Below are 25,491 nucleotides of genomic sequence, written 5' to 3' on the forward strand. Positions count from 1 at the left end.
ATGAGGGTAAAGTTTTAATAACTAAGAATTATCGATTATAAAGTTTCCTGCGCAAATACATTTTTTTCATTAGCTGATTTTAATTTTGAAGTAGGTGCATTTTTCCGAGGGAGTTTCTTTTTCACCATGCTGCTAGATTTTAATTTTCCTCCACCAGCGTTTCCAACTTTTTTTGGAACAGTTCTTTCCTTAGTTTTCTTAGTAGCTGATCCGGAGGCGCCCATTAGTGATGGTGATGGTATCAGCTTATTAATATTTTCTGTTATGTTACTAATATTACCAATGCCGGTGTACTCTGATTCATTTATAGACTTGTTTTGCTTCTGGCCTTTAATGATATTTCCTATATCAAGCTTTTCGAATTGTATTTTTTTGTTGCGAAAAATATGCTGGGTAAGTCGTTTTGTGGTTTCCACCGGCAGAGGAAGTTTATAACATACGTATCCCATGTGCTGATGTGGAATTTGGTCCAAAGCAATAACATCTCCAACGGACTGGAAAAACATTCGCAGCATGTTATTGCTCATTTCTGTAAAGATTAGATTAGCACTTGTTAAAATATGTAAATAGCGGCATAGTATTGGTATCATACTAACTATTAGGGTCGCAATGTTTTTGATAAGCTAATTCTACCCGTAGTTTGCGATTACTAAAAATTAAACCATTCATCTCCTTAGCTGCTTTTGCTTCAAATCTACGACTAAAGCGTACATAGCAGCAAACACAAGCTAATTGTTGATACTCAATGTCCGTAAGTATCAAAGAACCGTTATTCGTTTCTAATGATATATTGAGAACAGTTCCATAGCGTCTGAAGTATTCCAGCAACTCAAGTTTGGTTAATTTTGGGTCAACATTATCTATTCTAACGCAGTTTTCTTTTTCTGAAATGAAACAGAATCAAATTCATGTAAAACGCCACTCAACAAAATATGTATACAAAAACTTTAAATTAACTTTAACGTAATAGAAGCGGAACAGCAAAGGAATATGGAGAGCCTACATTTGCGAAACAAGATAAGACAAGATAAACCATCAATGAACATAAATAAAATGTATCATTAAGGTGCAAACACGAATCGTTGATTTCTAGAATTTCAAATGCAGTTTTTATGCTGAAAACAGATATGTTCTTGAACATTTTTTATTGTGTTCTTTGCATCTGTCAGAACACAATATAAAATTTTCGTGAACATATGTTGTTTTGAGCATAAAAATCGCATTTGAAATTCCAGAAATAGGCGATTCGTGTTTGAATCTTAGAGTGAAATTAGTCGTCATCGATTCTGCCAAATTTCAAAAGCAGTTTTTTTTGTTGAAACAAAAATTCTGCTCATGAAAATATATTTGCTATGTTCAGTTTGGCAAGGAGAATGCAGAATTTACATTTTTATTAACAGAATCCCGTTTTTAGGCCCAAAAACTGCTTCCGAAATTGGGCTCTCCGACGAAATGTCAATGACTGCCAATTTCCCGTTAATGCGTGCTTTTTTCGACGTTAGGATTACGTCTTACCGCAGGGTGCCATTCCAAAATTTAGAATGGGACCAGCGTCACGAAAGAGTGAAAGATTTTGAACGCTCTAGCTCTTCTAATATAAAACGGATTTTGAAGATACGCATACCATTCGATTCATAAAAGATGCAGCAATTGTCTGGTTACTATTAAATTGTTCTTTAATTGTTATAAAAATTAACCAAAGCTTTTGAGGCAAAATTTTCCCATACATTTTCCATGCGATCGTTTTGCTCCCCAGGCACGGACGACTATCAGATACACCTGCAATACGCTAAAAGCCAATTGTAAAAATATTTAGGAGGAACAAGAAAAAGAACAACAACGAATCGCAACACCCATTAAAACTGCCAAGTGAGTTGACTAAAACAGAAGCCGAATTGGTATACAGTGATACAAATCCGTATTCGTACGGCACCTTGCAGATTTCGTTCGAAAACAGACACTGAGGAAGCCTGCAAGTCGTAGGAGAAATACGTATCTGTCGTGAATAAAATATACATAGTAGAATTAAATTGGATAAGTTTTCTTCCTTTTTAATTTTCGATTTCATTTTTCTACATTCGAAAGTTTAACAGAAGTTTTAGGGACATGTTATTCAAGTAAAATCATAGTGTCAGATGTTAATTTGAAGGTATGATATCTGGTTTTGGAAAAATGGTTTTTATTTATCAGATAAAAATATTATAAATTAGCGTATGAAAAAATCCACTCAAATCCATATTCGTACGTGCTTCGAATTAACAGTTTTGATTTCGCAGATGTGGGTTTCTTAAGTGCTTTGTGCTATGGGTCTTGGTAAAACTTGAACCTCTGATTAAATCCCATTTTGTTGGCACTTGGCTTCAAATTTAGCTTTAAAATGTCTAAATAGACATTTTGATACATTATACCATCGATGGAAACTAAATTGCGAGGAATGAGTTGACCACGATCCTGAGAAGGAAAAAGCGCCAGAAGGAGGATAGAGATCGTGAGGAGCTTGAACAACTATTCCGGGCTAATGATACCCGCAAGTTTTACGAGAAGGTGAACCAAACTCGCAAGGCCCACACACCAAATCCTGACATGTGTAGGGACGAGGGAGGCGATCTTATCACAAACGAGCGCGAGGTGGTCGACAGGTGGAAGCAGTTCTTCGATGAACACCTCAACGGCGATATAGCAGCAGGAGACGCAATGGAAGTTAACCTCGGAATACCTACAAACGACAACAGCGTTCCGGCTCCCGATCTCGAAGAGATCCGACAAGAAATCGGTCTGCTGAAGAATAATAGAGCCGCCGGGAAGGACCGACGAGAGTACAACGTGCCCACGCATCATATTTTCGTGGATTTCAGAGCAGCATACGACACCGTTGAACGCGAACAGCTATGGCAGATAATGCACGAGTACGGTTTTCCGGACAAACTTACGCGGCTGATCAAAGCTACTCTGGAACGAGTGATGTGCTTTCGAATCGCGCAGAGGGTTACGGCAAGGGGATAGACTGTCCTGTATGTTGTTCAATATCGCTATTGAAGGTGTGATCCGGCGAGCGGGCATTGAAACGAGGGGAACGATCTTTAGTAAGAGTAGCCAACTCCTAGCCTTTGCAGACGACCTCGACATCATTACTAGAAACCGTGGGACGGCGGAGGTAATCTACGCCAGACTAAAAACATAGGCTAGGAGGATAGGGTTTGAAATTAATGCGTATATGCGTAAACCAAATATATGGTAGGAAGAGGCTCCCGAGATAGTAACGTTTGCCTCCCACGGACAGTGACTATTGACGGCGATGAGCTGGAAGTGGTTAATGAGTTCGTATATTTGGGATCTCTGGTCATCGCCGACAATAATACGAGTAAGGAGATCCAACGACGCATTCAAACTGGAAATCGAGCCTAGTTTTCCCATCGCAAGACGTTGCGATCAAGGAGCATACGCCGCCGCACAAAGCTGACGATGTACAAAACGCTAATCAGACCGGTAGTCCTCTACGGACTTGAGACAGTAACTATACTTACGGAAGACATACGTGCACTTGCCGTTTTTGAACGGAAGGTGTTGCGGACTATTTTTGGCGGAGTACAGACGGAAATCGGAGAGTGGCGGGGACGTATAAATCACGAGCTACAGGCACTGCTTGGAGAGATTCCCATCGTACACCTGACGAAAGTTGGGAGACTACGGTGGGCCGGCCACGTCGCAAGGATGCCGGACGACTGTGTAGTGAAGTCCGTTCTCTTCAAGAATCCCACCGGCACCAGGAATAGAGGGGCTCAACGTGCTAGATGGCTCGACCAGGTTGAAGCCGACTTGCGTGTGTCGAGACGCGCAACGAATTGGCGACGAGTAGCCCAGGACCGAGTACAATGGAGAGGAATTCTTGATACGGCAAGAACCACCCCGGCTCTCGGCTAAATAAGTAAGTAAGTAAGGAAACTAAATTGCCAACACCTTTTTTAGCCGTAATCCACCCGCTTACCACCACTCCACCCCAGCCGTGATTAACCATCGCTTTGAGATTTTTTACATTTAGTTAATCGTTTGGATTTTCCTATACAAAACGACGACCATCTGAGTCAAAGATGATAGATTTCTTCCCAGTAAGATATTATTTTTGCAGATAAGTTCAAATTTAACGTCTTTAGTTCAGATGGTCGCCGTTTTGTATTGGGAAAAGCTAAACGATGAACTGAATGTAAAAAATCTGAAAGCGATGGTTAAACACGGCTGGGGTGGAGTGGTGGTAAGCGAGTGAATTACGGCTAAAGGTGTTGGCAATTTAGTCTCCATCGATGGCATAATGTATCAAAATGTATATTTAGACATTTTAAAGCAAAATTTGAAGCCAAGTGCCAACAAATTGGGATTTAGTCAGAGGTTCAAGTTTTACCGAGACAGTGACCCATAGCACAAAGCACTTAAGAAACCCACACGGTTACTTTACAACTGCTCAAAACTTATTGATACTCTACCACAATATCTCCAGATATCAATCCCATTGAAAACCTTTTGGAATATTTCTACAAAAAAGTTAGAAACCATCAAATTTCTAACAAAAACGATCTTAGAAAGCACTTAATGGACGAATGGGACCAAATTCCCACCGAATACACGAAAAAACTGGTAGACAGCATTCCAAAACGACTAAAGGCAGTTGCAATGACCAAGGGATACCATACTAAATGCTAATCTTTGAAATTAAGCCACATCTGCGAAATGAAAACTGTTAATTTGAAGCCCGTACGAATATGGATTTGAGTGGATTTTTTCATACGCTAATGTATAATATTTTTTTCTGATAAATAAAAACCATTTTTCCAAAACCAGATATCATACCTTCAAATTAACATCTGACACTATGATTTTACTTGAATAACATATCCCTAAAATTTCTGTTAAACTTTCGAATGTAGAAAAACGAAATAAGCAAGGTGCCATACGAATATGGATTTGTATCACTGTAATACCATCACAAGGCTGAAAGCAGCTTCTTTTCAACTTAACCTTTGGAGGGACCACACCACATAGGAGCGGCGGTAGCAGCGAGCAACTTTAGCTGGAACACGAACAGTTTGTTTTCCATTCAGTTTTCAGCTGGAGCACACCACCCAGGAGCGGCGGCAGCAACAATAGCAGCGAGTGAATTTAACAGCATAACAGATGCGCCGGAATGCTCAACAGTCGCGTCAGCAAACTGCGCGACCATGACGGGCATGAAAATCTTTTCGCAGAAAGCACCATTTCGCAGGGGTGACCCAACTTTCCTTCAAGTAATAGAGGTCAGCAGATCTAGGAAAATAAATAATCCTAGATAGAGGTGATCTTTACGGGGGGCTGCCCCCCACAGTGGCCGGCGCTTCCGACAGCAGGTCGTCGGCAACACTCGCGGCCTGTGGCCGTCTTGCGCTGAATTATCTAATGTTACTATTAATAGTTTTTGGTGGTCTTGTTATTGATTAATGTTTCATGAAAGTGTCTAAAATTTCTCGAGTTCGATTAGTTTTTGAGTTACGCAAAAATTTCTGTTTTATTTGTGTGAGAGTCCTTATTCCCCTACCACAGGATGAGGGGTCTCAAACCATCATTAAAAAAATCCTGCCTCCAAAACCCCCCACATGCCAAATTTGGCTCCATTTGCTTGATTACTTCTCGAATAATGAGGTAATTTGTATTTCATTTATATGGAAGCCCCCCCCCCCTCCTAAAAAGGTAGAGGGGTCTCAATTCATCATAGAAAAAAATCATGCCTCCAAAAACACCCACATGCCAAATATGGTTCCATTTGATTAATTAGTTCTCGAGTTATGAGGAAATTTGTATTTCATTTGTATAGGAGCCCCCCCTCCTGAAGTGGGGAGAGGTTTCAATTCATCATAGAAAACATTCTTGTATCCACAAACACCCACATGTCATATTTTGTTCCATTTGCTTGATTAGTTCTCGAGTTATGAGGAAATTTGTATTTCATTTGTATGGGAGCCCCCCCCCTCCTAAAAAGGTAAGGGGTCTCAATTCATCATAGAAAAAATTCATGCCTCCAACAACACCCACATGCCACATATGGTTCCATTTGATTGAATAGTTTTCTAGTTATGAGGAAATTTGTATTTCATTTGTATTGGAGCCCCCCTCCTAAAGTGGGGAGCTCCTATACAAATACCCACACGTAAAATTTTGTTCCATTTGCTTGATTAATTCTCGAGTTATGCAGAAATTGGTGTTTCATTTGTATGGGAGCCCCTCTCTTAGTGGGAGTAGGGGTCTCTAACCATCATAAGAACCTTCCCTAACCCCAAAACCCCCTACATGCAAATTTTCACGCCGATCGGTTCAAGCAGGCGTAAAAGCCCCATCATCTTTAACTATCAATACATAGTACATGTTTACAGAGCTTACAATACATTTTGGATCACACACAATTTAACTTACGACTACTTTAAACAATTAATAGAAATCTTACGTTCTAGGGTAATCTCTTTAAATTATTTTTAAACACATCAATGGACATAGAAAAGTCAAAATGCACGTAGTATTTATTGAACACGTCACACATTGTCCTTATGGGCTCGTTTTTGCCGTAATCAGTGCGCTGATTTTGCAGTCTTAAAAAATTCCATGACCTAAAGTTTCTGGATGGAGTGTTGATGTCGATTTTAGAAAGGATAAGAGGAGAGTCAATTTCGCCTATAAGCAGCTTTGCCACAAAAACTGCTCTACATATATTATCAATGTAACATGAAAAAGACGTAGGTCTTAAGTTACAAAATATGAATAAAAATAAATAAATAAATAAATAAATATCTCTTCTTTTAGCCAAGGTATTCATGTCAAGCAGGCGGCAGCGCTCAACGTATCGAGGTAATTCCAGAGGGTTTCTCCAGGGTAGATTTCTTAACGCGTAACGCAGGAACTTTGCTTGAATAGCTTCGATCCTTGTTGGCCATCCCTAGTTGGCCTCGCATCTTTACTGCCCAGTCACACCCTCGGTTAGTCAAGCAAGATCGACAACGCAACGCGATCAACCCTGCATCGACATCGACGTTATGTACAGTCGTCAGCGGTGACGTTGTAGGTTTGCCATCGGCTGATCTGCAAGGGAATCTCTAACCTACAACTAAGCCTAGAAAAAGCTGAACCATAGATTCAACTCCCAATTAAATTATGCGTTTTTACAATTAAAATATACTTGAGGGGATTAAACGTGAGTTGACTAACATATTTCTAAACTTACAACAAATTTACAAGAACATACAACAGAGATTATCATGCACATGCAATTAAAATCGAACACTATACATAAACAATTAATGCCTAAATGCTACACAATGAAACACGTTAAAATTAAGAAATCTTATAACTAATATGTAATACAAATTATATACGTATATGTCCCATAGGAAAATAATAATATCTCTACGAATCTCAACTTGGATTCTGATATTACATTTACGGAAGAAATCCCCCGTCCGTGTTGCCATTTGCAACAATCCTGTTTGACCAAACAGCTGTGTATGGGCTCCAAATGGCAGCTAAGGCTTCTAATACGGAACGAACAAGGGAATAGTATAATGCTCGTAAACAGTACGGATCAGTGAATTCTTTGGCGAGTCTAATAATAAACTCCAAATTTCTATTCGCCTTTGAAACGACATGGGAATAGTTATTTCTGAAGGACATTTGATCATCCAGAAGAACACCTAGATCTTTGAATACCGTTAATCTACTGACTGGTTCTCCAGATATGGAATAATTCCAGTGAATTGGGTTCTTTTTGCGTGAGAAAGATATCACAGAGCACTTGGACACACTTAGGGTGAGCAAATTTCGAGCACACCAATCGCTAAAGTCGTCCAGATGTTGCTGAAGTTCGATGCAATCAGTTGTCGAGCGTACAACAAGGTAAAGCTTTAGGTCGTCAGCATAAATTAAATATCGACCTGATGGAATTATCTTACAGACGTCGTTAAAATATAATAAAAAGAGAAATGGTCCCAGATTACTTCCTTGTGGTACGCCCGACAAGTTTGTGAAGCATTGTGATTCGTGACCGCCTATTTTTACAGATAAGGTGCGGCCAATTAGGTATGATTTCAGCCATTTAATTATGTTGGAAGAGGCTCCAAAGCGCTCGATTTTCGCCAATAGGATGAGGTGGTCTACGCGATCAAATGCTGCTTTTATATCCATATACACGGCATCTACTTGAGCTCCGCTTTCCATAGCCTTAATGCAGTGCGAAGTAAACTGTGCTAAATTTGTCGTAGTTGATCTGCCTGGAAAATCCATGTTGGTCTGTTGAGATGTATGCTTTAGCTTCTCGGAATAGCACTCCACCAATTAGAATTTCAAACAGCTTTGAGCCCACACAAAGAGACGTAATTCCTCGATAATTTGCTATGTTTCGTTTATCGCCTTTTTTAAGAATAGGAAACAATCGATTTTTTCCAGCGCCTACGCCAGTGACTGATTAAAAAGTATTTTCAACGGAGCACATAGGGCGTTCGCACAGTTTATTAACACTATCGACGGAATTCCATTAGGCCCTGCTGATGTTGAAGACTTCAATTTCTTCAGTGCAGCAAAGATATCTTCGTCTGAAAAGCGGATGCTTCTAAGGTTTAGCACATTGTCCGGAACGTCACGGATAGCATTTCGACCTGAGTCGGATTAGTTGAACCCTACATACGCAAATGGGGAATATTCGTCCACATTAAGCTTCCGAATGAATCGCCCAGAACAGAAGCGAAACCAGCACAATGATAGAAGCAGCTTCTCTTCAACTCAACGTGGATACTTATTTTACGTAGTCCTACACCAAGTCTGCGTTCGTGCCCATAGGCACAGACCCTTCTACTTTTTAATATTATTTTTCTACCAAACTAACTGAACCATGTTTTAATTATGGTGAGTAGACATGGTGAAACGAAAATGACAAACAGTAGGCAAAGTGGAGTAAAAGCTTTCGGTGTGCAGGACAGGAGACGACACGGCGCTCTGTGACGTAGGCAGTTCGTAGCTTTTTTCATTGCTTTGGTTTTATAAACTGCAACCCTAGCAACGATGCGTTGCTACTGATTGTTTACTGCAGTAGCAACAAACAAATCACTTGAATGGTCGATGCTGAAATATTTTATTTGTTTTACGGAAAGGTACGTAACACTGTAATAAAATTTGTAAGCAAGCCTAAACTATTCTATTAAGATGCATGCGTTTTGCGCGGTAGTGGGATGCGACAACGAACTGTCTCGAAGCCAACGACGTCTGCTTAATCATAGTTTTCCTCGGAATTCAAAACGGCTGAGATTCATATACCAGAACATTTATTCTAATTACTCTTCTTGCATGGTTTATGCCTCGTTGACCAGCATGGAAAATGGTTTAATTCATGTCTATGATTTTATAATCTATGGTTTAATTCATGTTTATGATAAACGAATGAATTAAATGTTCATTTTTACCTTTGTTATACTATAATTACCTTTGTTTTTTTTTAACTCGTTTATTTGATTTGGCTCGTTTGCGGTAGCTTAGAGGAGCCGTAAGTCTTTTATAGAAATGGTATAATTGTGAGCATTGCTTGTAACCTATGTTAGGAGGTATGATCGATACACCCGATTTACTGGGGTTAGTAGGTTTACACAGTTTTCTTAATATATAAGAGCTAGGAGGGATGGATTAGCGATTTCATTTGTACTTGTGGCGTTTGCAAAGGTGCAACTACATTGCAGTGTGTGGTATCGCAGTCGTACTGGCGTTGTTTGATACTGGCGTTTTACTGTCTTCGGACCATGTCTGCTGTCTCCAGTACATGTTACTGTCACATTGGGGTGTAGGACGAGTAGTCTGGGAATTTAATGTAGAATTTTATTTTAAATCTTTATGTCAGCATTTTTTAGGAATGCGTATATGAGATTCATATACTGGAGATCTCGGCTACCCAGAATATCTCATACAGGGACGTTAGGTTGTCTTCCTCGGGCCCGAAGGGAATCAGTTAGCTTAGACCTAGCATCACAGAATTCGGCACACGACCAAACAACATGCTCGATGTCGTGGAAGCCATCGCCACAAACACAGTGGTTACTCTCTGCAAGCCCAATACGAAAGAGATGCGTGTTTAACGTGTAGTGATTGGACATAAGTCTAGACATCACGCGAATGAAATCTCTACTCACATTCAATCCCTTGAACCATGCTTTCGTCGATACCTTAGGAATGATGGAATGTAGCCATCGTCCCAACTCATCTATATTCCATGATGTTTGCCAACTAATGAGCGACCTCTGACGCAAGGTACTATAAAATTCGTTATAAGCAATTGGTCTATCGAAAATAATGCCATCAATTGCACCCACCTTAGCTAAAGAATCAACCTTCTCATTACCCGGAATGGAGCAATGAGAAGGGACCCAGGCTAAGGTAACCTTAAAAACAAAAACCATATACTTGCTTTGGCAAAAAGATAGATATATATTAAAACTTTCCAATGCTTCAAAAAGATTTGAAATTGGACGATCCCATCAAATGCTATGACCAAAAAACAAAACCTGTTTCATAACCGGGGACATTCCCCTAAGTAAGGAAAACCCTAGGATACCTCTAATTTAACTGGCCGGACGGCTTCCGTGAATGTTCAAGGAATTAAGTTATATTGCTTTCCTATTCCGTCCGGGGTACCCCAAGGCCGAATTCTAGGACCATTCATCTTTGTACTTTTTGTGAATGATATTTGCGATTGGATTGGATTTACATACAGTAGGATTTCGAATTTGGCAACAAATGCGTGTCGCCTATGTTGCAACATCGAGACCTTTTTTTGATATGAAAAAGGTCCGTCCGCTGCAAACAAGTTACCCTGCGGTAAGACGTAGTCCTACGGCAATAAAAATATTATTGTTCGAAACCACATAACTTTTTTCATGAACATACTGAGAGCATCATTTCTTCGTCATTTAAAGCATGTATGCAGAAACTGATTGAATACTTTTGTTGCCAAAATCGAGGAATGCCAAAATCGAACCATGCCAAAATCGAAATCCAACTGTACTGCATACACGCACACGACATAACACGCTGCAGCTCCATCAAGGATCTGGGGGTTACAATCGACAGCAAGATAAAATTCGACGAGCACATTAACCCATTAAGCCCCACACTTTTCCCAGCAGGGATAGAAAGTTGAAACTTTCAGGAAAATTCTCTTTTAGGTCAACTAAGAAAAAACCGCTGACATGTATTTTTAATTTTGACCCTGTGTCCCGCAACGCTACGTTGCGAAAACGCAACGCTGGGCGTTAAGGGTATACCGTTTTTGCATACCTTCATTATTATGCATATAAATACTTCATACTTTTTTACCGTTGAAACAAACTTGGGATTTTTTTTGGGATTTTGAGTATTAATAAAGATTAAATGAACGAGTAAGAGTATTACATGTTATGTTTTATGATAGGTATCGAAACATTTAGGTTGGAGACCATCTTTGCACTAGACGCATAGTATGCAGTTTGAATGCTAAATGCATATCATCTCAGATGATTAAATGCCTACCAACACGTTCCGGAAAGGTTGTAACATTAAATTAGGGTCCATGAAACTGGTGTTACTGTCACTCAATTCCTGCAGATATTCCGGAGGCAAAGTTGCTTTAACGATTTTATTACGCTCTTATCACAACGGCTGCTCCATCTGCCAACAGTATTTGAAGCTGCGAATTCTATGTTATGTAAACTTTTATAATGTTTCCGGGATATTTTGTACAAACGAAAGATAAGATTTACATTCATTTGTTTACTAAAACGCAACGATAGCAAATGAAACACCGTACCGAACGAACGAAAACAAACGTTCCCGTTGCAAATTTTGAATATCGTTTCCTCCTAGCGTTGCGTTTTCGCAACGCAAAGCTTAAAACCTATCTGAAAGTTACAAAAATAATCAAAATTATGAAACAAAGTTTTTTTTGGCAAGCAACCGATTCTTACTAACACTGATTAATAGGTCAGGCGTTAATGGAGGTAAAATCGAGTTTTATGAGCATTTTACCTTAACTGTCTAAAAAATATCAAAACCTGTTGTTTTGCACAGCTGTAATTATGTTACATGTAACATCTGATCTTTGGGCAAAAACAGGTCGATTAGATTTTTTTCCAATCTTTCTTTGTTTCTCAGGGTCCAAGTTGATATCTTAAACCAGGCCTTCTCTAGAATCAAATGAAAGTGCGTTGCGTTTTCGCAACGCTGGGAGGAAATGGGTTAACACGATTTCGTCCAAAGCGAACGCGATTCTTGGTTTCATCCGTCGGATTGCCCCTGATTTTGAAGATATTTATGCCTTGAAAACGCTATATTGCTCTCTCGCTCGCAGTATCCTGGAGTATGCCGCACCGCTATGATCACCATATAATATAGGGGAACTGGGGGGAAAATGAACACCCTTAGCAACTTCGCCATTTTCTTCCCCAGGAACCATCCAAATGCTGATCGCACTACATGAATTGAAAGCTGGATTCATATTCCACGTAGCAATATATATAGAGGTTTAAAAAAGGACTATTTGTCATGAAAAATTCCTTTTTTTCGAAAGCGTCACATTCGAGCCTGATTTTTTTCATGTGGGTAAAATGAACATGCAGTGAGGGCAAAATGAACATGTCATAGAAAACTAAAGTTAACATGCAGTTTGGATAAATTAAACATTATTTTACATTATTATAAGTTCTACATAAGCCGTAGGTATTCAACAAGGCTGTTGGAATTAAAATGGGAGTCCACAAAGTTAACATAATGTATCTTCGCCACGTTCATACAATGCTTGACTTTTAGCTCGCAGGATTTTCCAGCACTCGGTCATTTTCCGTCATTTTTCGAGAGACTCGATCATTTTTGTTGCTTGAATTGTAATTATTTCGTAGCTGCTGATAAATGGAAAGTAAAACATCATGATACACACTGTTCATTTTGCCCCCATAGTGAGGTGTTCATTTTACCCGCAAAACACCAATTGTTTTCAAGTGTTTATTATAAACAAACAGTTGATAAAAATATTTGGAATTTTCGACAGATCCGTAGGATAGTGATAAGCAAACAACACTGAATGATACCAATAGTCGAAATTTAATTTGTTTCGCCAAAATAGCTTATTTACTAATAGTGGAAATTACCATCCGCGTCAGATTTCTGCAAATATTTTTTACTTTTTCCATTTTTTTCACATTGCAAAGCTTATGATCACCACATATTGTCTCAAACAGCTTGAAATACTTCTAGGAGAAGATACCTATTGATCTGGAATAGATTTTAATTGGTTTACTGGGAATTTGGCAGCCTGTTCATTTTACCTCCCTTGTTCATTTTACCCACAGTTCCTCTAACTCACGCCAATAAAATTGAAAGCGTTCAACGTGCATTCGTCCGGTATGCACTGCGCCGTTTGCCATGGCAGAACCCACCTTCCTGCTTACGAAAGTCGTTGCCGGTTAATAAGACTTATTGCGCTAGGAGAAAGAAGAGTATTGTCGCGAAGATTTTTTATTTTCGACTTACTAACGGGGGCCGTCGATAGCAATTGAACATCCACCAACCAGAACCAAAACCAAATAGAAAACAACGCGATCATTTGCTCTAGCGTAAAAATGCCTAATTTTCCAGGTGGTGTGTCTTTGGAAAAGTTTATTTAAAAAATATGGCGCAGCTTTGTACACTATTAGGGTGACCGTAAATTTACCCATTAGGGTGATACAAATTTTTATTTTTTTAAATGCGTCCAAAAAAGTACAGTGTCTCCACAAAAGTTGTAGAACACAATAAAATAAGCAACTTTGCTGTACATAGTAACTATCTATCTCTTACTGATTGCGAAGTGTAACGATGTTTTTAAACATGCATCGAAAATTGAAAAATTGAGATATCGAAAAGCGGCTACGTCACAATTTAGATAATTAGTTTTTACACGTCAAAAAAAATTCAGTCAAATCGATTAAGTTTTTGATTGCTTTCAAATATTCTACAATATCAGTATATTAATTTAGAAGTATGTATATTAATATGATAACTACCATTACTGCCCATAAATGCAAAACAGTGCCATGTGATTTCCACCACTTTTGAGATAAGCCTGGGAAAATTGTTTCTTTAAATTGTTCATGCTTTCAATATTTCAAACAGTAATGTTATGTTTGTTCTCAAAATATTGAAAAAAATATCAAACTATGTCAGTCACAAGTTACAAAAAAACGCATAACAGTTTCAGTAGTGAAAATATAACAATAAACATGTGCTTTTAGGAAATGCCTGGACCGATTTAACTACCAAACGCAAAGTTTTGTGAATATATGTATGTATGCGGGTAGCCACCATCACTTCAAGGGTTTCCCATTGTATGCAAGTAGAATTACTGCAGAATCAAATTTATCTACTTAGCAACTTTCATGTCAATGCTGTTCGTGTAGGACCAAAAGGGGTTGGGTGGATCTATAAGCAATTTCGCTTATATGATTCCACGGGAATATAAGACTGACACTTCTTCCAGCATAGTTTCTAGATACATAACTTCGCCGTGCAAACTTATCTTGCATGATGATTTGTGTGCTAGAAGGGCGCGTCAAAATCCTCTCTGACCTTATATGACTTGGGCTGGTCACCACATCCCTCATCCAGTCTTCGATTCATGCGATACCCTGATGCTACTTCCCCTTTACGATAATCTTTTTATATAATCTATTTATATAAGAGGCTTACGTCTGTCGCCAAAACGAGAGGCACGATATGTATTTTCGTGGTAATAATCGCCCCCATTAAGCAAAGACTCAAATCAATCATACCAGATTACATACAAGACGAGCAAAAGTAATGTAGTTGCACCACAGAGAACAGATTAACAGGCTCGAAGGAAGTAATCGATTTTTTGTGTGTAAAATCTGTCGGTAGCGCCCTCCAGAAATAGTTTGCCAAACGCATCAAAAAATATTCATGTACCTTTATCAATATTTCTTTGTGCTGGAGTTACATAGTAGCGATGGCAGCGACATCAAGATTTAGTTTGCCACTTACTGCTCGAGGGGTGCTCTATTGAAGGATTACTCGTAGATTACATGAAAACCTTTTACACACTTTTTGTCAATTACCTGGTAATCTGTTCTCTGTGGTTGCACCTCACAGAGTTACATAGCGTACCTCCTATTTGCTCTCAATGGATCATTGAAAAAGCTAAAAAATTTCACAGATGGCTCTAGCATAGACATGTTCTGTCAAACACTCTCAACGAACGTCTATGACCGACCGTCAAACTGCCTTGCAATCTGATTGGTCCACCTAAAAAGACCGGTTCAGATTAACCGTTATCAACCGTCAACAACAAGGGAACGGCAAGAAATTATGACGTGTAATCTGTATCAGCCTTAAAGTTTACTCTACACTTAAAATAATCCATGTCCTTTCCACGTGAAAAATCACGTAAATTTCTCTACAGGCAGTTATTGCGGCGCTTATAATAAATTCTCCTGCTGCGGCGGTGGTAACGCGCTTAGGAGTTAACCGCGAGACAACCGCAAAATTAAAATGTAGGTTTCCTGGTTTGTGGTTCGACAAAAGATCAGTTGTGTAACGTGTTTGTGGTGGAAAATAATTGATTTGGCAAATTTTCAAATACTTAATTACTATAAAAAATCATGCGGTTATCTCTTGGTGGTTTGGTTCAGTTGTCAAGATAACCGCAATGTGAGGATTTTTCTTGCAATCTGCAATATGTGATTTTCAGATGACTGTTTTATTGGAAAAAAATATTTGCATCTATCTGATTTTCACGTTAACGCATTAGTATGCGTGCGAACTACCTGAAAATCACGTAAATAGTACAGGAAAAGCTGGATGGAAAATATTCACATAACTTTTCCTATGATTTCGACGTGAAATTTATTTTGAGTGTAAATATGCCACGTGGGGCTTTAGTGTCCATCTAGCGGTAAGCATGAGCAAAAGCTACCTACAATGATCCATTAGACGCGAGGCGACGCGCGCGGGTTACAACTATCTATTTATATAATCTATTTATATAAGAGGCTTATGTCTGTACCGAAAACCAGGTCTCTGACGGGACGTCATAAGAGGCTTATCGGTAGCTAAAACCAGGTCCCTGACAGACCGCTGGACTGCTCGATTGCTCAACTGGTTGACTAGACTGCTCGACTGGACTGGTCGATTAGAATGCTCGATTTGATTGCTCGACTGGACTGCTCAACTGAACTGCTCTACTGAACTGTTCGATTCGACTTCTCGACTCAACTGACAGCTTAATTCTACAGCTCGACTAGACTGCTCGACTTAGCCACTCAACCCGACTGCTTAACTCAACTGCTTGACTTAAGTGTTTGATTCGACAGCTCGACTTAACTGCTCGATTCAACTGCTTGACTGGACTACTCAACTGAACTGCTCAACTCAACTGTTCGACTTAACTGCTCGACTGAACCGGTTGACCCAACTGCCCGACTAGACTGCTAAACTCAACTGCTCAACTCAACTGCTCGACGGAACTACTCGATTCAACTGCTCGACGAGACTACTCGACTCGACTGCTCGACTCAACTGCTCGAATAAACCATTCAAATAAACCGTTCGGCTGGACTACTCGACTCGACTGCGCGAATAAACCGTTCGACTGGACTACTCGACTCAACTGATCGACTCAACTGCTCGACTCGCCTGCTCGAATGAACTGATCGACTCGACTGCTCGAATGAACTGCTCGACTCGACTACTCGAATGGACTGATCGACTCGACTGCTCGAATGAACTGCTCGACTCAACTGTTCAACTTAACCGCTTGACCCGACTGCTTGACTAAACCATTCGATTCGACTGCTCGACTAGAATACTCGTTTCAACTGCTCGACTGGACTACTCGACTTAATTGCTAGATTAAACTGCTCGACTTGACTGCTCGACTCGACCAATCGATTCAACTGCTCGTCCGGACTGCTTGACTGAATAGCTTGATTTAACTGCTCGACTAGACTGCTCGATTTGGCTACTCGACTTGACTGTTCGACTCGACTGCTCGGCCCAACTGCTTGACTCAATTGCTTGACTCGCCTGCTCAACTCGATTGCTAGTCGCGATATCATATGGTCGGTGTTAAATCAGACCGAACCAAGTCGCAAAATTTTAACAATTAAGTTAATGATAGCAAACGATCAAAATTTTCTAAGCAGCATTTTACTCTAATCAAACTACATAAATGTTGCAAACAGCCAGAAGTTTTTATTCAATTAAATAAAATCCAATACGGCCATAAACACTATTGGTTTCAGTTTCCGGCTATGACTCTTTTAGGTACAACTTCTTAGGCCGTTGCCAACGCTGTTGTATTTTGTATGGGCTGGTCTATTTTACAACTAGAACTAAAACTGGTCATTCGCAATGCTGAGTTGCAGTTCTACCTTACGAGCTCTTTTTAGAAACGAATTTACAACTGCTCGACAGTTCTGTTCTACTTTCGACCGAATCTGAAACACGGATATAACTCTGTTTTAAATATTTTGGTCAGTATATGTGCGACATATCATCCCAATGACAGGTTAAGTACTGTCAAAAAGCGAAAATAAGAAAATGTTTTGAAACTTGCATTTAGTTTTCAGAACTTCCTGTTATTTTTTGTATGGGAGCCTTTGTTAACCAACGGAAGGATGAAGTTCTTTCGCACATTAAATACATCACTTTGGAGCATCACATTGCATTAAAGTGAAATGAGTCATTATTGTAAATTTCAAAAGCAGTTTTAGGTTTGAAATATAAATTCAGTTCATGCAAATATATTCACTGTGTTCAGATTGACAAGAAGAATCCAATGTATACATTTTTGAAAACAGAGCCCCTGTTTTGGACCTCAAAACTGCTTCCGAAATTGAGCTTTCTGATGAAAAATTAATGACTGCTCATATTCCGTTAATATTGCAAGGCAAGTCTGTCGCTGTGTATCACTTTATTGGGTTTTTCTTTTAAAGAGAGTGAATTTGGGACCGGTCTCTGTACACTAGCAGTGTTCTGTGGAGTCTACCGAATATAGAGCTCGGGTCGTTTACTGCCCGCACAACCGAGATACCTATTAAAAAAGCAAAGTCTTGGGCTTTAATGTCTTTCTAAGACTTGATCCTTCTCTATCGACAGACTTCGCGGCCGGCTGTTAGAATACAGGGCAGTTACGGGGCTAGTGCAAAAATCAGAGGGGTTGTGCACAAGACACAACCGCATAGGTGACGTAGGACCACGTAAGTCTCTTTGTAGCGATAGTAAGATGTATCCATGTATGATGTAATAATACGATTCTTCATGTATACAAGCTATATACGTAACGTTTATCAAAGTAGAAACATTGTATACATTCAATCCTCAACCGATTTTGGAGTTATATCCATGAATTGATTGAATATATTTTATTAAAACGATACCAAGTCAGTAACTCAACCAAACAGTAAATTTTTATGATGTTTCTACGTTGAATAGTGCTTTTCCTCGGGTAATCAGTAGACGGTACGCGCGAGTTTTCAAAAAGTTGAAAATTTTGCGCAACTTTTCTGCGGCTTACAAAAGAACACTGATAAAGCATTTACAACCTGCAGACGTTTTGGAAGTCGCAGAAAATGACGCCCGTGACCAGAAAACTTATTTCCGTCATTTGTTGGTCGTCCGCAATGGTGAAAAACTCAACTTTTCCCTCGTTGCCTGTGTTATTATGGTATTAACTGGGCAAGAAAATATAATAAATTCTTCGATCGTTGTTTGGCCCTTGAAAGGACCGATTGTTTGATTATCATAACTCCAGCTTGCAATAAACTTGCACTAACGCACTTAACATAATTCTCTGTTCGGTAAATTGGAGTACCGATAATAACCACTAACCAGGCACGGCTTGTTGCAACGGACCAGCCGGAAAGCTTCAGCAGCTATGCGATCAACGAAGCCTTTCGTGTATGGTCCTGAATCACGATGAAATACCACTCCAAGTGACGTGGGATGCTTCTGGTCGATTTGTTGTCGCGTGCAGCATATTTCCTGCCAATTCCAGAACTTCAGCAGCCAGATATTTCATCACGGCAGCAAAATGAGTGCTCCAGCTCCTACACACTGCACTGCACACACACTGTAAGAGTGCACGAGTCGAGCGTGGCTTTCGTTTGCCCTGGCAAACGATGTTGGCAGTAGCTCATCTAGCGTTTGAATAATGCTGTTCGCCGGCTTACCTCGTGTTATGTACAAGGGCAAGCGACAAGAAACGGTCACACCCATTTTTCATGGTCCTTCATTCTATCATCTACGTTAAATAAAATAGAGCATTTCAATTTCAGTCTGAACAAAAGAGCAAAGTTACCAGTGAGCCGTTCGCCTTTTGCTGCCAAAGAAAAATTACGCTACGTATTATTACTGTAGCATTGGTGATGGATAAATTTGTGTTGCTAGGATGCTAAGATGCAAAAGATGTTACTAAAACTCTTTCATTTGATTAAATCCATGGTTTCATTTATTTTAACGCTTGACCGAACACATTTACTTGGAGCTGGTATATTTGTTGGCTGCTTCTTACCTTCCGAGACGGCCAACTCAACCTGCGTCCAGCAGCAACAAGCGAACAGAAGCGCGAGAGGAGATCGGTTAAAATTATTTGAGAAGAAGCGAACAATTAGATCAATCTAAATTAAATAGAATTAAAATCAGTGAGTGAAAATTCCTTAAATCTTCGAGAACATATGTTTCGTTCTTAAAAGAATGGTTTTTCGACGTGATATGCTGGAAATTTAAGCCTTCTTTTCCGTCTTCTTGGGCAGCAACAAAACAGTTCGAACATCTAGGAAAGACACTTTTCATAGCAGTGGTGACGCGGGACAGTAATTTGTTCAACTCTTCGTTGTTGCGGATGGCCAGCTGCAAGTGGCGATAATTCTGATCGTTTCGTTGTCGCGAGCAGCATATTTCCTGCCACTTCGAGAACTTCAGCAGCCAGATATTCCTTCACGGCAGCGAAACGAGTGCTCCAGCTCCAACACCTCGCTTGGTGAATTTGCATGTAGTGATGTCCGTTAATCGTTCGATTAATTCAACTAATCGAATAACACAAAGAATATTCGAATAATTTTTAATCGAATACTGCCAGCACGAGTAGTTTAATTAATCGAATAGTTCAATCAGTACGAATAATCCCCGAATAATGCTCGTTAATCGTTCGGTTAATCGAATAATTCAAAGAAATATTCGAATATTTTTAATCGAACACCACTAGCACGAATAGTTGAATTAATCAATTAGTGCAGACAATGCTCACCGATTAATCGGTAATCGAATAATTGAAAATTTCGGACATCACTATTTGCATGTCTTCGTTGCCTTATCCGTGGGAAGTAGCAACAGCTGAAGCTCAACAATTTTCGATCGGATTCTATAGGGCGTAAATGAAATACAATCATAAGGAAGCTTAACCCATAGCTTATATCCTATATATTTCTGTCATCCGTGCTAGCGAAGCACTGACGAGGGAAGGCAAAAATATAAAAATAATAATGCAAATTTTCAAAATCAATTCATAAACAAAAATTTTTCAAATTCAATTCCAAAAACAAAATCAATAGTTTTCCGTATTTTCAATATTTTCAACCGATTTTCCGATCAATTGGTGTAAATATCTTGGAAATCTATTGAAAATTGACTGAATTATAAGCCGAAGCGTGAAAACGCGTTTCTACTTTGATGACGTCATTTCCTACAACCAATCACGAAGCGAGAATTCTGGTAAAATATAGGTTCATTATTTTCAATTTTTCAATAGTTCAACATCAAGAATTCACACTTTTCTTTATTTGGGTCAATTCCAAGAATATTTTCCAATCGATTGGTGGAAGAATATTGAAAATCGATCGGAAAACCGCTGAGCTATTAGCGCTCAAAACCTTTCATTTTTCGTGACACTCGCATTTTTCGATTTTTTGGAATGACACCCTATCTCAAACTTGCCGTAAGACGTAGTCCTACGTCAAAATCCTACTAATTCTATCTAGCATCACCGCCTTACCGGAATTCGAACATACGATGATTGGCTTGTTAGAAAAGCATCCTACCTCGAAATTAACTGGGCGGTAACCGAGACATCGATTTTGTACATAACCTGTATTTAAGAGAGCTTGACGTTACTACTGAACCGAGTGGTGAGGAAACTTAGAAAATTTATGTGCACGGGTTTTTGGGGCCAGGGAAGGTTAGATGGTTAGAGACCCAACCTCGAGAACTAATCAAGCAAATGGAACCAAATTTGGCATGTAGGGGTTTCTGAAACCAGATTTTTTTTTCTATGGTGTGAAAATTATTGAGTGAAATTTGAATTATGATGTTGTCCTTGCTCGCGTGTCCGAGGCATTTTACATGGAGTTGCCATGGGTGTGAACTGCTGATAGTGCTTGCCGTGGTGCAGGTCAAATTTTGGGCTTTCCGACAACCAGTACAAATCCAACTTATTCACTAGGCCTGACAAATTACAAAGAGCTATGAGAACAAGGGCCACGGGCGTTAGACGACTTGCAAAAACGGAATCAACCGCTATTCATGATTGATTAAAACGTATGCGATTCCTGAAAGTAAATAGTAATGAGGCCAAGGGGTCGGACACTCAGCACATTGTGCCGCGGCACTCCAGAGATATCAAGCGGCACACCTCCGGTTCAATTTTACATATGAAATGGGAGCACTGCCAGTTGTCAAAATCATCTCGCACGGTTGCCAGATCTATCAGATTATAACGAATTTAACAAATCTTCCAGTTCGGCACTTTCGGTACAGCATCGGCACAGTTCGGCTCGTTTCAAATCGCCTAGCATAAAAACAGTTGTGCCGAGTGACCGACCCCTTGAAACAGGCAAATATAAACGAAGCACCCATTATTGCGCGCGATCTATCGTTGCGGCTTTAATGAAACAGTCGCTGATATGGGATTGTTAATAATCCAGAAATACTGCCACAAAACTTTAAACTGAATATGTATGGAAAATGCCGCTTTCTGACATTAACTTACAGAAATTGAACTAAGAAACGCTGCATCATCATCGACCAAAAATTAATTGCAAAATTGGAAAGCGAGATCACGGGGAAAGTAAAACAATGTTTATGTTACACACACACATAAAAGTCGGCGTGGGCGCCGAAGTATTTAAAACATGCATTGCGTATGACATGATGCAGTTTTATTTTTGACAGTTGCAAATCATAAAACTGCCGAGCAGTTTATAACATAATTGAAACTTTGCGTTGGGAACGGCCTTAGAGCTATATTATGCAAACACTGGCCAATGGAATGTATCCGCAGTCTTCGGAATTCTGAACAGACATATTTCCGGATCGTAAGATTCGGGCTCAACTAGTGATGGTATATGGCAATGTAATAAAATATGTGTTATATGAATATCATTGGCGGAACTAGCGCTCATTTCTAGGGGGGGCTATAGCCCCCGGCATTTTTTCGACCATTTTATTTCCTTGGCATATTAAAATTAAATGTACATTGACGCATAGGAACTTTAAGTTGTGATGCATATAAAAATTACTCTCAAGTTTTTATCATGTAAAGTTATCTAACTATAGTTTTTTCTTAAATTTAAAAGTCCAGCTTAATTTTTCTAGGGGGGGCTAAATGTCTTCTAGGGGGGGCTTAGCCCCCCCTAGTTACGCCAATGATGAATATACATTATATGAAGATATATACTGCCGTGAATCGCATCAGTCCCATTTTCTATGGATTCTATTTAAATGGGACTGTTATGCGATTCACGGCAGTATAGACAAAAACAGAACAATCTCACCAGCAGTCCGTCGAACGGAATAGAGTTGCATCATTTGAGTATGCATGACTGCTTCCATTATTAATTTAATTTTGAAGTAGGACTACTTCTTTGATTTCTATATTGGGGTGCACTTTAGAAAAACGAAAAGGGAACATGTAACGAAAAGTGGTTATAGTTTGCACGCTTATAACTCAACAGACGTTTAATAATTGAGAAAATATGAGTAATATATCATTATTTGCATTTGTTTGCCTTCCCACGTCAGTGCTTTCCTAGCACGGATTACAGAAATATATACGAGATGAGCTATGGGTATGGGTTAATCTTCCTTATGATTGTATTTAATTTACGCCCTATACAGTTGGATTTCGAATTTGGCAACAAATGCCTGTCGCCTATGTTGCCAAAATCGAAACCGTGCCAAAATCGAGACCCTTTTTTAATATGAAAAAATTGAATGTAAGTGCGTTAGAACTTGAGTAAATATTATTAATCAACGTTTGCAACCTTTTTATGTTTACAAAATCTGCCAAGAGCTATCCGTGCGGTGCAAGTAAGTTTTTGGCGACCTGCAGCAAGACGTAGTCCTACGGCAACAAAAATATCATTGTTCGAAACCGCAAACTTTTTTTCATGAACACACTTGGAGCAATATTTTTTCGTCAGTTAAAGTATGTATGCAGAAACTGACTGATATTTAAGCATATTTATGGAAGTAAAATATTTTGTGTTGCCAAAAACGGATACTTTTGTTGCCAAAATCGAGGCATGCCAAAAACGAGCCATGCCAAAATCGAACCATGCCAAATTCGAAATCCCACTGTAGTAAAAAAAACACCGGCGCAATACCGTTTTTGTTTTTGCTTAGGTCCAATCTAGGTTCGCTCTAGTTCCAATCGAACGGCTGTCAAAACGTGTTTTTTCACTCAGGTTGAACTTAGTTTCGCTCTGGGTTGCACTTTTTAGACGACGGGTTCGCACTGAGATTTTTCACAGTTTGAACCTCGCAATAAGCAACCCGACAACCCGAAAACGTTTGTTTATGCTCGTGAAAATGTTCGTTTATTCAGTGGTAGGTTGGAATAAACTCAGGTTAAAAAACAAAAACGCTAAAAGTGCGTCAATTAATGTGGCAAAGAGTGTCACGTTCTTATATAATATGGTTTAAATTTGTAGGATCTAGCAAAGTTATTTAAAATAGTGAAAAACAATTGTAGTTGCATGTTTAGGTCAATCAGTGCAAGTTTTGCAGTTTTCCGCAACGTGTATTCATTATTTTCAACACGTTGTTTTGAGCATTTTATGGCTTGGTCTATTTAGCACCTCATGAATTCTTTTCTCTATCGTTGTAATTTTATGCACACTTATGTCATATAGGAAATCTAGATTAAACGATAGATGTTTAAAACGTATTCAAAGCAATATTTTTCTAACTTTACATTTACATCCCTCGCTCCAGGATGTGACATACTTTGCCCCAAAGCACGTTATTTGAATGTATATGAAAATTTACCCTTGCTTGCAAATAAATAGCCTGTAAATCAATTTTCTATGTAGTAATTAAATCAATAATTTATCTATATGGGTTAAAGACATTGAATTTTCAAACGATAACTAGTTTTCTATTTTGAAGTATCGCGTAAGCGACGGTGCCAAAAATTTCAATGATTTTTAAGTAGAAACTCATAACTTGCTGGTTATTGTATTAGAAAAAGGTTCTGATAAGATGTGTGAAAGAAAAATATTTAAACTTGGAATCATGCCATAGGACATAGAAAGCTTCGTTGACACACTTTGCCCCGTCCTACCCTAATTATTACCAAAGCCTTGCTGAAGTTCAGGCCTTTTTGGTGTCCTTGGCGAGGACGAGACTAACTAGCGGCACGCTACAGCACTGATCTACATGTCAACGCAAATAAGACAACGGTTGGATTCGTATATTCGTATACATTCTCAGCACATTATTAGCGGAATGAAGATGACACTTAAACAATTATTCATCGGTTGAACAATATCAGTATAAATCAAAATAATGATAATGTATTGTATTGTATTGTCATCTTGTATTTGACAAATATTATCTTACCGTATTGCAGACTACATTCCGTCAGTTTTGCGGGAAATTTTCCATCCTTCATCTCACAAACTTGTGTCGCTTCCTCTTTTTTGCTATATTGAAGGATAACAACAATAGGACTGTACAGTGAGATATGTTGCCGACCGACAATAGACTTTCCATTTTTAGTTTTTAATTGCACGCTCACCACTCTACCATAACTATCGAAAAGCTCTTTGATTTCCGATTTTCGCGTTCCGGCAGCCAAGTTCCCAACAAACACGCTGCGCTTCACTAAAACGTAATACAATTAGATAAGTGAATAACGCTTGGATCTTATGTTAAATACTCTGTTTTAGAAACTGTTCATCACCCTCACAAGGTTCTCCATTGAAAAAATAACTCGACAAGTCTGATCTTTTACTTGTTTCGTCCGTAGCAGTTTCGTAAGTAAAGTAATAAAAATTCTTTGAGCTTTTGTTCTTGATATTCACTTTCCTTATACGGTTTAAAACTTTCTGACGCATTTGACGTCGTCGAACGGCCGCATTTTGCTGGAGACTTTTATCTGTACTTGACGAAACGGTATCCATCTCTAAAATTCAAAGTCTC

The 25,491-nt window shown here is 39.1% G+C and overlaps 1 protein-coding gene across 2 annotated transcripts; it reads right to left on the minus strand.

Annotated features, from left to right (window-relative positions):
• LOC128744148 (uncharacterized) lies at window positions 1-25,491 on the minus strand. 2 transcript variants are annotated; one of them, XM_053840960.1, is made up of 4 exons: window positions 25,253-25,491; window positions 24,910-25,173; window positions 597-884; window positions 1-529 (listed from the first exon to the last, which is right to left on the minus strand). In XM_053840960.1, the coding sequence occupies exons 1-4, from the start codon at window positions 25,470-25,472 to the stop codon at window positions 36-38; spliced, it is 1,266 nt and encodes a 421-aa protein (XP_053696935.1). In that variant the 5' UTR covers window positions 25,473-25,491; the 3' UTR covers window positions 1-35. The 2 variants fall into 2 exon arrangements, with proteins under 2 accessions (XP_053696935.1, XP_053696928.1); XM_053840953.1 differs by having other exon boundaries at window positions 25,229-25,491.

The sequence above is a fragment of the Sabethes cyaneus genome, chromosome 1, assembly GCF_943734655.1.
Source record: "Sabethes cyaneus chromosome 1, idSabCyanKW18_F2, whole genome shotgun sequence".
In the NCBI taxonomy this organism is placed as follows: Eukaryota; Metazoa; Arthropoda; class Insecta; order Diptera; family Culicidae; genus Sabethes; species Sabethes cyaneus.

Bases quoted from the DNA above. Each gene is read 5' to 3' on its own strand.
- LOC128744148 (XM_053840953.1), bottom strand. From the start codon at position 25,472: ATGGATACCGTTTCGTCAAGTACAGATAAAAGTCTCCAGCAAAATGCG. The intron at 25,174-25,228 runs GTATTTAACATA...ATTACGTTTTAG, and splicing joins TGAACAGTTTCTAAAACAGA to TGAAGCGCAGCGTGTTTGTT. The intron at 530-596 runs GTTAGTATGATA...TAATCTTTACAG, and splicing joins AAAACATTGCGACCCTAATA to AAATGAGCAATAACATGCTG.